Source organism: Phoenix dactylifera, chromosome 1 (genome assembly GCF_009389715.1).
Source record: "Phoenix dactylifera cultivar Barhee BC4 chromosome 1, palm_55x_up_171113_PBpolish2nd_filt_p, whole genome shotgun sequence".
NCBI classification, from domain to species: domain Eukaryota; kingdom Viridiplantae; phylum Streptophyta; class Magnoliopsida; order Arecales; family Arecaceae; genus Phoenix; species Phoenix dactylifera.
In genome coordinates this window covers 10,571,522-10,583,834 of record NC_052392.1, presented here as the reverse complement: position 1 = coordinate 10,583,834, position 12,313 = coordinate 10,571,522, and the positions used below count along the sequence as shown (strand labels likewise).

At 40.4% G+C, this 12,313-nt stretch overlaps 1 protein-coding gene and 1 long non-coding RNA gene across 2 annotated transcripts; both read left to right on the top strand.

Annotated features, from left to right (window-relative positions):
• Window positions 1-3,291: 3,291 nt before the first annotated feature.
• On the top strand, window positions 3,292-4,667 carry LOC103714228 (probable CCR4-associated factor 1 homolog 7). Its single transcript, XM_008801408.4, has 2 exons — window positions 3,292-3,569; window positions 3,656-4,667. The coding sequence occupies exon 2, from the start codon at window positions 3,682-3,684 to the stop codon at window positions 4,507-4,509; it is 828 nt and encodes a 275-aa protein (XP_008799630.1). The 5' UTR covers window positions 3,292-3,569; window positions 3,656-3,681; the 3' UTR covers window positions 4,510-4,667.
• A 2,417-nt stretch (window positions 4,668-7,084) lies between these two features.
• LOC113463196 lies at window positions 7,085-11,833 on the top strand. The gene is made up of 2 exons (XR_003387002.2): window positions 7,085-7,553; window positions 7,648-11,833. It is a non-coding gene; the product is annotated as an uncharacterized LOC113463196 (long non-coding RNA).
• Window positions 11,834-12,313: the final 480 nt, after the last annotated feature.

The following is a 12,313-nucleotide window of genomic DNA, read 5'->3' as shown; positions in this document are numbered from 1 at the left end:
GGACAACAGTATTGCTATAACAATCAACTTTATTAGCACGTGCAGATTGTCTCTTCAGTTTTTACCGAATTCATTCATCTCGATTAATGCTGAGATCAAGAAGATCAGTCTAATCCGAGATCGAAATGTCCAGCATTTCTTTCATTACTTACTCTTCACTTCCGAGGTCGAGTTGCATTTTAGTTCGGATAACAGAAGTCATATCATTATCTCGATACAAGGCTCCTGGAAGGGAGGCTTAATGCGTCAGTTGATCTTCTTGAAGCGTTATCATATCAGACTATCCTGAAGCGGATCTTTCCAAGGTGCCATTAATATGGTGATCCTAGTGAATTGCTGACATCGTATCCCGAGCTAACACAAAAATGAATCAGCTCAGGTAGGCAATTGTTGCTTTGATCAGGGTCGTTCGTATTCCCTAATATAAAGGTAACCCCCTTCCTCATTTTGCACTCTTTATTTCTTTCTTCCTTCTATTTTTACTTGGATAGACAAAGCTCATTGATTTTATTTTTATTTTTTGCTCGAGTATTCTAAGATCTATATACAAACTTCTAAAGCAATGAAAATGGAAATTTTTCCAAGTTCCTGTCTTCAGTTTGTATTTGCATGATTTACTTTCTCGTTTGAGTTGGACTCGTCGTACCAAACTTCTTTTTTGATGCCTCTTCTTAGGCTTAATTCTGATCAAAGGATCGGCAAGGATCCCCAGTCATTCTTAGGCTCCTTAGTTGATTATCTGATAATTTCGATCAGAGGATCAGCGAGGATTCCCAGCTAATCTTGGGTTTTTCGGTTGATTTTTTGGGATTCATCTCCAAATTTACTTCAAATTCTGAGTGAGCTCGGCTTAGGAAGATTCCGGATATATCCAAGATGTCTTGAGAGGAGTAGCTAGTTTTGTTACCGAACTATCATAGACCTCAAAGGTTTTAGGTCGGCCCATTGCACTTTTGGGTATCCCTTGTTTTATCCAAGTCAAATAAGCTTATCATAATTATCTGATCTCGATGATCTGAGTTACTAATTTAGCTTCCACCCATTTGACAAAGTAATCCACAGCCACAATGAGGAACTTGTGCAACCCCATTATTCAAACGGTCAAAAGGCATTGATCGATGTTAATGGCACCGTTGGTCATCATTGGATGCTTGTGTGGCGTTGTTATTGGTTACATTTCTTGACGAAGTCGGCCTCATCCTTCTATATGGTTGGCTAGTAGTATTCTTGTCGTAGGATCTTATAGGCCAAAAATCTGTCCCCGAGGTGGTTGCCACAGATCCCTTCAAGTACTTTTCGAAGTGCATAATCAGCCTCGGTCGGATGGAGATATTTGAGAAGCGGCAACAAAAATGATCTCGGATATAACTTGTCATCAAGAAGAACATAATGGGAGACTTGACATTTTATTCGGCGGGCTCCAGTCCGATCTGTGAGCAATTTTCTATCCTTCAAAAAGTTGATGAGAGGATTCATCCAGCTCGGTTCGACAGTGATGTTCATTACGACCTAGGGCTCATCTATGCTTGGCGTCTCCAGGACTTCGAGATATGTGGTTATAGTCAAGTTGGCAGTCTTCAAGGTGGCCAATTTTGACAGCAAGTCAACTTTACATTTTTTATTTGAGGTATTTGTTGTATGTCAAAGTTATGAAAGGTCGAGGTGGTATTCTTTATCTTTTATAGATAATTGATTATCGGCGGTCCTGAGCCTCGAACTCTCCTCATACTTGGCTAACAACTAATTGCTAGTCACTAAAGATTTTCAATTGCTGAATACCGAGCTCCTTCACAAGCTTGAGCTCGGTGAAAGTGCTTCATATTCAGCTTCATTATCTGAGGCTGGAAATTTGAACTACAGGGCATACTCCATAACCACTCCATTTAGGCTGGTAACTATGAGCCCAGCCCTACTGCCCCAGAGTCGACGATTCATCCACATGTATGATCCATGGCCGCTCGATAATCTTGTTTTTCTTGGAAAGCTTAGGATGATCTTCATCTAGGATGGTGCACTCTACCAAAAAATCCACCAACACTTGTGCTGTGATTGGTGGTGGAGGCTGATACTCGAGGTCAAACTCTCCGAGAACCAAAACTGAATCGCTTTGCGAAGAGTTACAGGAAAAGCTTTACAAAGTACGACATTAGCAGCTTAATACAGCATCATGAGAGATTTGAAGCTTTGTAGATGATCCAAAAGACCCAAGGTGTCGTCGTACAACTCCACCTTGGGTCAGTTCCTCCATGATCTGCTGGAAAAAAAGAGTTCTATGGAGAAGTTGAGGTCATTATTTGCCCTCGAAGTTTGTCCTCTAAAGGTCTAAATATGACAACCCATCTTCTTGATTTTTCTATCGAGGTCAGCATCCTGCTGAGGCAAAGGCTTCATATGGTGGGGAGATAGAGAGACCTGAAACAAAATTCTTGTCGGAATGGAGTTTGGAGTATACCATTTTCCATCCCGATCAGGACTTCTTCGTCGAGTGTGTTGACTCTGTTGAGATCGCTCCGAGTTTTGGCGTCGAGAGTGGTGGCTGATCTGGCCGGTGTGGCACATCGATTGATGAGCGTGATGACTGGTTGAATAGGTTTTGATCGGACTGGTTCTTACTATCTAGCTGTTTACTACAAGCCCTAAACTACTACGGTCAAAGTCTGTACCTACGGTTAAGAAAATCGTCATTGATTACTGAGTTAGGCGTGTCGAGCAGACTCCAATTTCCACATGCTATTCTTGCAAATCATTTAAAAGTGGGCCCTAGTCTGGCAGACAATTTCACAGGCCAGAACTTGCTTTAGCTCTTCAAATCACGGTGGTCCATTTCTATGATTTCATCCCTTATAGTATCTCGTATCCGTTCAATTAGGTTTGTATCCCACCATTCGTCTCACCTCAACGGTTCAAAAATATTTTAAACTTGTTTTAGTTAAAAATATAATAAACCGTACTGTTTCTTTGGCCCAATCCACGGTCGCCAACGCACCTAATCTCCGTTACCATCCTGTACCTTCGCGACATCCCGGAGAGAGAGGATTGAAACTAAAACCAATTAAAATACTACCTCACGATCTCACCGCCTCGAGGCGACTCACCGTTCTCACGGGTCCTGCCACCTTTCTACTCGTTCATCCTTACGCGACAGCTGGACGTTGGTTTCTGACCAATGAAAATAGAACACGTGGGAGATAACTGGTGCCGGCAGAGCAGGGGAACAGGAAGGGACCCACCCTCCCTCTCTCTCTCTCTCTCTCTCTTTTCTTTTTCTTTTTCTTTTTTGTCTTTTTCCCCTTTATCTCCTCCCTCGGCCGTTCTTTTTCTTCCCGCAGCGAGAGACCCTCCCCCTTCCGCCGTGACGCGATGATGGGAGTGAGGCGAACGCCGCATCCTTAGAGGCGCCTCCCCCCTCCGTTGGCCTTCTCGAACGGCCTCTTTTGACAGCCCCGCCCCCGTCTCCTCCGCCACCACAAAAGAATCCCGCAAACCCTAAATTTCTCTCCACCCCTTCCCTTCCACGACGAGACCTCCCCAGATCCGCTGCGTCCTCCTCCGGATTCGACCTGTTTGAGGTTAGATCTTGGCTCTCTCCTCCCACTTCTGGGGTTTCATCTCTCGGTTTGGTTTTATTGAGGGTTAGGGTTTGCTCGACGTTCAGATCCTCGAGGGTTTTCATGTTTTGCGATGTCGTCCATCCTGCCAAAGAGCGAGACCGTCCAGATCCGGGAGGTGTGGAACGATAACCTCGACGCAGAGTTCGCCCTGATTCGCGAGATTGTTGATGATTTCCCTTATGTTGCCATGGACACCGAGTTCCCGGGCATCGTAGCCCGCCCCCTCGGTAACTTCAAGACGAGCTCCGACTTCAACTACGCCACCCTAAAGGCAAACGTCGACATGCTGAAGCTGATCCAGCTGGGGCTCACCTTCTCGGACGAATTCGGCAACCTCCCGACCTGCGGCACCGGCCGCGGTTGTGTTTGGCAGTTCAACTTTCGGGAGTTCGACGTGCAGTGCGATATATTTGCATCCGACTCCATTGAGCTCCTTCGCCAGAGCGGCATCGATTTCAAGAAGAACAACGAGAGGGGCATCGACGCCAACCGCTTCGGAGAGCTTCTCATGTCGTCCGGCATTGTGCTCAATGACTCCGTCCACTGGGTCACGTTTCATAGTGGCTATGATTTCGGATATCTTCTCAAGCTGCTCACCCGCCAGAACCTTCCCGATACCCAGCCCGGTTTCTTTAATCTGATTAAGATCTTTTTCCCGACGGTTTATGACATCAAGCACCTGATGAAGTTCTGCAATAGCCTCCATGGGGGGCTCAACAAGCTCGCCGAGCTGCTGGATGTTGAGAGGGTTGGGATCTGCCACCAGGCCGGGTCAGACAGCCTGCTCACCTCGTGCACCTTTAGGAAGTTGAAGGGGTCATTCTTCAATGGCTCCACTGAGAGATATGCAGGCGTGTTGTATGGTCTGGGTGTTGAGAATGGACAGAATACTCATTGAGTTATAAAAAAAAGTATTAATATTAATAATATTAAGAAGTGAATGAATGAAAAGGTTTGTTTGGTGAGTACATGTGCATGTGATGCTTTCTTCTTTCTTCTCTGTGTATATCTAGTCCTTTGGCAGGAAGATGGTGAACCCCTTCGTAGTTCTTATTATCTTGATATCTTGCTCTTGTGCATGCCGAGGTTCGCTTATGCTTTTATTGTTTTGTTGTTTCTAATGTGTTTGCGGTGAATTAGTGCGATATTGAATTATTTGAGCTCTTGCAATCATGCTCTCAAGGTTATGCATGGCCTTGCTTTGAATTTTGCACATTGGTTTATGCGGCACTGGCAGCTACACGAGCTCTTTGTCATTCAGTGCTGATCCAAGTTCTTTATAAGGAAATGTTTCATTTTCTGCAATGTGTGATATGGCGAGGTACGTGCCTGCACTTGCTTGCCCGAATTTTTCGTCCATAATTGATACCAGGTTTTGATTCTGCTACTTTGCGACTTGTTTAGAGAAAGATATTTTTATCAAATGGGTTTTAGCATGTTAATAAGTTCGGCTTTTCTGGGAGATATGTGTCTTTATTATATATTTATTATTTTGTATAATTATTAGTAGCAAGCCACTTCTTCAGTTTGCTTAGACAATGTAAGCTACCTTGACATTTCTTTGTTTAGATTGGCTATAAATGCATGCATTGATAATTTGAAAGGATGCTTTTGCTGTGAGTACTGGTATTGGGCTGGTGCGGAATGAAGAAAGAGTGGTTGGGGCTTTCATTACTGGGGAACCAGAGGTAGCATTTTCTTCTTACAGCTTCTTCAGTTGGAAACGACAAGCTCGAGAATGTTGGGGGCTGCTAAAAAATGGCAGTCTATCAATTTGATTATTTTTTTGTTATTTCCCTTTTTGGTTTTCATTGGACAACAGCTGGTGTATTTGGTATAAGAGATGCATCATAATATGCTAATAAGTTATTTCTTATTGCTTCTTAAAATTCATCCTGTGGTGAGAAGATGTGGATCATTTCTGGTGTTTGTTTTCCTGTGATTGGATCACATCATGGAAAGGGTTGAAAGCAAATTGGCAGGTTGGAACAACAAGGTCTTTTACTCTGGAGGGAGTGTCTCTTGTTGCTATTTCATGGTATTTCAGAAAGAGAAAAGTGAGACAGTAGTAATTTCTATAAAATAAAGAAAGAAAGTACTAGAATTTAGAAGACCGACAAAAATCAGATTTTGCTGTTTATTGTTTTTTAGTGTTGGTATTTTCATTTGCATGTTAAGTGAATTGCTGTTGCTATTTCCACCTGTTTCTATTTTCAGGAGTATAGGTATGTTATGGCTTCTTTGATTTCTCTAATATATTGTTATCTACGTTATCTTTTTGTCAATTTGGTCTGGCGTTATGTTCTCTTGTTAGATTTCTTTGTACTTCTTTACTATAATTTGCTATTTGCTTTTCCGCTGCTACAAAATGGCAGTCTGTCATTTTGCTTTTTTTATTATTTCCCTTTTTTGTGTCACTTTGATAATGGCTGGTGTATCTAGTAGAAGAGGTGTATCATAATGCTCTACCAAATAACTTGTTATTTCTTCTTGTAGTGGGAAGATGTAGATCATTTCTGGTGTGGTTTTCCTGTGATTGGCCGCATTTTGGAAATGGTTGAAAGAAGAGTGGCAAGTTGGAACAGCAAGGTGTTTTACTCTGGAGGGAGTGTCTCTTGTGTTAAAGCAATAGTGATGAATCTTGCTTTGTATTGTAGGCCCATCCTTGAAAAATTGCATATGCAATTGAAATGTGAAAAATGCAAAGTAATTTCTTGTGAAGACTGAGGAGCTAAAAGAATGGATGAACCATGTTGATGAGGATAAGGTGATGGTTTTATTTTATTTTCCCCCCAATTTGCCTAGCCATCTTTAACACTTAATTGATTACAGTGTGATGATTTACATAGTAATTTGCATGCCTTGCCTTATCACCCTCTTCAATGTGTTTGTTGACTGGAAAAGGGAAAATGGCATGAGTACACACTACAGGAAAAACAGTTATTTCCGACACCCAACTTCCGACGCTAGGGAGAAGCATCGGCAATTTGGCTGATGCGCCAAAATTTGCTGGCGCGTGTAAATAGGGAGCTACCAACGCTTTCTCTAAAGCGTCGGCGGGAGCCTGACTTAGACGACGCTTTAGAAAGCATTGTCGGAGGCCGATTTTCCAACGACGACGCTTTCTAAAGTGTTGTTAGAGGCATCCCCCCCCCTCGCCAATGACGCTTTAGAAAAGCGTTGACAAAGGCCATTCTCCCTCTCCCAATCTCTAACCCCTCCAGCCATGCCCCCCCTACAAATCTCTAACCCCCTCTCCTTCTCTCTGTCGCTTCTCTCTCTCTCACCTTCTTTTTTTTTTTTCAATTGATCCATGGCTTCGATCTGGGGAACGACGATCACCACCTTTGCTTGGCTTCTATTTGCCGCGTGGGCTCAGGTATTGATCTCCTCGAGCTCCCTTCTCGTTCAAGATCTGCTCTTCGTTTTTTTCCTCTGCTCGGCCTCTATTTGCTGCGCGGGCTCAGGTACTGATTTCTTCGAGCTCCCTTCTCGTTCGAGATCTACTCTTCGTTTCTTTTCCTCTGCTCGGATCTGTTATTGTGGATGAGATTTAGGTTATTCGTCTTCGATTTTAAACGTTTTGACATGCTATAGTGGCGATCTATTGATGGATTAGGGTTTTATTGCTCATTTCACTGTTTTAAGTTTGTTAGGCTCTTCTTTCTGGATTTTGAGGATTTTCCCGTTGATTATGTTTTAGGAAGCATCTTTTGTGGTTCAATGGAACTTACTGGCATCGCTCGATGTATCATCTCTCTATGGCAAATCTATGATAGCTTTTCTTCTCATGGTGGTTGGTGGGTTGGGTTCCACAAGCAAACCTGTGAGGCCATCTCAAGCTTTTCCCTCTCTCTCTCTCTCATGGCTCCATGGGGTACCAAATACTTTCTGTTCCTCTCCGTGTTACTGGCAGAGTTGAGCTTCTGCTTTGCATCATAGGTGGGTTTCTTTTGATGTTAGCTTTTAAATTTTTCTTTCTTTTTTCTGAGATATGACATTTATTTGGCAATGAACCACTTTTTATACTTCTCAGGCTTATATCATTTATATGGGAAGCAAAAGCAATGATGACCCAGATGAGGTATTGAGACGGAATCACCAAATGCTCGCTGTTCATGGAGGAAGGTTTGAATAGGACTAATATTCTTGTTGCAGAGGACTAAATCCATGGAACTCAGAATCACCAATAAAAAAGCAAGAATGGAAGATTATTAGTAGTTATCAAAAGTTTGAATGAAGATTGGGTGGATGACCTCTGACCTTTAAAAGGAAAAAATCTTTTTAAATAAATTTTTTTCTGAAAAAAATAATTATAACGGCGCTTTAAAGCGTCACTAACTAAAAAAATAAGCAGTTAAAAGCCGATGCTTTCAAGTGTCGCTAACTGCTCGAAGCGTATAAACATCGGCTTTTAGCGACGCTTTTAAACGTCGCTAAAAACCATCCTTTAACACGCTTTCCAAAAGCGTTGGTAAATTTTTTTTCTACTCTCACCTAGCTAGTGCTTTTGAAACGCTTTAGAAAACGTTGGCGGAAAAATTACCGATGCTTATAAGCATTGCTATTGGCTTTAAAAAGCGCTAGAAAAGATTTTTTTTTTTTTGTAGTGCTATCATACATTTATTTGCTTTTTTATGAGGAACTATATTTAATGAATTTTGTCTCTTAATTAATGATATTAAAACTAAAGCTTATTTAGAAGTATGTCACTTTCAAGTTTTGGCACTTAATCAGTAGGTTGATTAGAATGATGTGACTATTGGACATGCTTATTTATAGTAATGCATCTGCGACTCTGCATCTTATTCTTCATGTTGAATAAAATTAGAATACCTCATTTCTAAATCTATTGAGGATATGTAATTATATTCTTGATGGAATTAATATAGAAAAAAGAGGGTGCCTTTGTAATATGTGTGATATACACGATGGAGAATATATAGATAGTAACAACTTCAGTGTTGTCCTGTGCTGAACTAAATATTATGGTTTTGACTGCAGATATGTTGAGGACATGATATAAAGTTCCACGCTGTTCTTTTATTCTTGCAGCTGATATTGTTGCATATCAACCTGTAGTTACCATGGATTTATTCAAACAATCCATGCTGATTACGTTATCAACATTGTATCGTATCAGTTGTAACTTTGACATTCTCTTTGATAATTATTTGATATCTTTTTTTCTGCTTATAGTTTCAACCAGATCTTGAAATCAAAGAAAATACATCTGTAGAAGTACCAGAATCTAGGTTTGCATCGTAAACGCATGGAAGTGATTCGGTAAAGTATCCACATGATTCAGTTGAGGATGGGATCTGCATTTTAATGATTTCTTTACTAGTTGAGGGGACTTCTTCTGTCACATTGCTGTCATGTCAACATGGTTTTTATGCAGTGAACATTTGATACTTATCTGTATATAATTCTTTTTCTTATTTATCCATTCACGAGTCAAATTCATCATTCGAGGTACCCATATGATGCATGTATACGGTTTCAACTTTCAAACTTCTATGGCCAATCAAGGTGCAATGAAAATGCACAAATTCACGCCCAATTTGGCTACACCCCTTTTGTCATAGCCTTATGCAATAGGTGCTGGAATATATGTGCTGACATGATGGTCTATCTTCATCACATGTTGTGGGGTATATTTACCTGTGTAAGATAGTTTCTGCAGTGGTGCTACCTGAATATAAGCTTTCACAGTATTGGAAATAAATATAGAACATCTACATTGTACTTGTGTAAGTATAGTTACATTCTCCCCCATAACTTATACCATTAGTTTTGAAGTCATTTGTATTGATAATTTCGGACTTATAGGCTATGGGCTATTCATTCGGTAAATGACTTGAAACTGTGCGAGGTATTTTAAAATTGAGAGAGAGAGAGAGAGAGAGAGAGAGAGAGCAAAATAGGGTGTCTTGTTAGTTGCAAGCCTACCTGCTGATATGCAAAGTTCTGACTTGAAACTGTGCAAGGTATTTTAAAATTTAGAGAGAGAGAGAGAGCAAAATAGGGTGTCTTGCTAGTTGCAAGCCTGCCTGCTGATATGCAAAGTTCTGCTGCTAACATGTGTAATCATGTTCTCATGCCATTTTTTTCACAATGTGCAAAGTTGCTTGGTAATCACTTCTCCGAACTTGTGCATTTAATATTGAATGGAGTTGTATCTGGATTCACGTCTTATTGAGATACTTCACATCAACTAATAACCTTTATCAATTTTCCAATTCATGGTTTATTTCTTATAACTGATGCTGTGTTAATCTTTTTTCCTATCGTCCTGGTTTATTTTGTGGGTTAAGGTGACTTCTCAAATCTAGAATATTAAGTCCACCTTCGAACTTATGTTAATGCACTTCATAGATGCCAGCTTCCTGTCTTAGTATGACTGACCACTAAGTTTTGTGATGCATTGAACTATTTTTCAGTTTAATCTTACGTTGCTGTTGCATATGAAAGCTTTTTGTACGATTATCTGGCCAGTTTCAGTATATATCTGGTCACAGGCCAGGTAAGTTTCTATATACCTATATTTCACTTTCAACGTTAAAAAATTCTGTTGTATTCCATTTCAAGTGGCTAATGAATTCATATGTAATGCAACTTGAGATCATTGGGTTATTATTTGCACATATTGCCTAAGATGAAGTGGAATGGGGAGTTGTGCTGTTATCACTTGTGTAGATTGTGCGACCATGCCAGGTATTCTTGTTTGTTTTATTGCTAAATCTGCTTAACTGATATCAACCAGAGAGATTTTTTTTAGGTCCAGTATGGCTTTTAATAGTTTATGTTTGTTATTCTTTTGCATTTTTTCATAATTTTAATTGCTGCCTTGCCCTTGCAGGTGAGAAGGGCTCATTCATCGTAGACTCAACTTCAAAAGTTTCGAGTGAGTTAAAATATTTATCCAAGTGCACGTGGGCACGTATTGAAGAATTCAGAATTGTGGAATTTTTGTTTTAAAAGTTTTTTTATTTAAATGTTTATCCATCTGTTCTGGATCTTCTAGAAATACTGATTGCACTGCAATGCTAAAATGATCTGAGATGACTTACAATTATTTTTCAATGAAGAAATCACCTAACTATTAAAAAATCTAGTCATCCAACTTCATTCTACCTGTGTGAGAGTTCTTATTTTGATTCCTGCCCTTTTATTACATTTTAAACGGCTGGGTGGCCAGAACATGGTGTACCTTTTAATGCTGGTTTTCAAATATGGTGGCATTATGGACTAAATATCGTACCAATTGTGTTTCTCTGTTTCATTGATTTAGGTTAGTGTTGCCTAACTGCTCAAGTCTTGTAACTGTAGAATTGCTTCCCTAGCATGGTATGTTTCTTTTCTTTTTTTTTAAAAAAAAAATCGAATTGTTTTATGCATTTGTTCCCACTTTGAGTAAATTTTAATTCTGTTAGATGCAAGTGTTGCTCCCTTATGTCTCCTTGTTTTCATGGCTAACTTTAGTTTGGTGATCATTGAAAGTGCTGCCACCCAGCCTATGATTTCACAGGACTTGAGACATGGGCGTGTTGCGCCACCATCTCACTAACTTTTCAATACATTTTGTAGTGGGGAATGTTAAATGATCACCTTCATTATTACGAAGAGGGGCCATGGATGTAACCCTTTTTTGTCCTTTCATGATTTCGGTGGACAAACAGAACAGTAGACCATGATGGTCCTCATTTACAATTGAAAAGTCTCATGTACTGATATTGCAAAGTGAACAAGACTGACGAGTGTCAACAGAAATGACCAGGTTAAGCTTTCTTGCAGATGGTTTACTTATCCATGTGTTATTAATTGTCAGCAAGATAGGTCCTCTCTGGTTTTCATCTTCTTTTTTTTTTTTAAAAAAAAAGAAACAGAAAATACTTGAAGGAAGAACCAAAACTGCTGGGAGTGCGATGGTGCCGAGAGGCCAGGCGAGCGCAGGAAGGTTTAAGAAAATTTAGCTGAGATTGAAGAGAATGTTGATTCAAAGAATGTGGATAGTTTTGAATCGCTTGGAAACCAGAAAATTGTGCATCTCTGTTTCTTCTTTGGCAGGTGTTCCCTGCTCGCAATGAAGATGCGAGCCCGAGAATTTTAACTGTTTTGTGTTGCAGGATGGTAGCAAGCAATGATCACTATATTTTCTTCTCCGCAGTCAATGTGAACATCGCTTCATGCTGTTATAAATAGATTAATTTATTGTGTAACTTGATCTCAAGGCCAGCTCACTTGGGAGCCTCTTTTTCTAGCCTTCTCGAGATCAACTTTGATGGCAGTATCGTTGACTCTAAAGATAGTGAAAGCTTTGTGATGAGATTGGTTGTGGTAGAGGATATTCGCTTTTGTGATGTGTTATCGCTGCTTGCCGAGCTTAGGAAAGCTTGGGAGGGCTTTGTGTTTGCCACCTCTCTATTGTCGGTCATCAGCATATTGTTGGAAGGGACTCGAAAACTGTGATCGGTTGGATTTCATCTCCAAAGACTCGGTGAGAGTGTGGTCACCCTCTTCTCCGAGATATGTGAAATAATGGCTTTGAGCTGCATAAATCTATAGGAAGGCCAATAGCTAGATGGATCGGATGGTATTTTATATAGCTAATCATGTGGATCTATTACAATTTCGTGATCTCTTGGATGCGGATTCCTTAGGTTGTATTTACTCTAGGGCGGTGTTGGATGGCAACCATT

What these genes read in the sequence shown, in the direction of transcription:
- LOC103714228 (XM_008801408.4), top strand. Translation starts at nt 3,682, where the DNA reads ATGTCGTCCATCCTGCCAAAGAGCGAGACCGTCCAGATCCGGGAGGTG.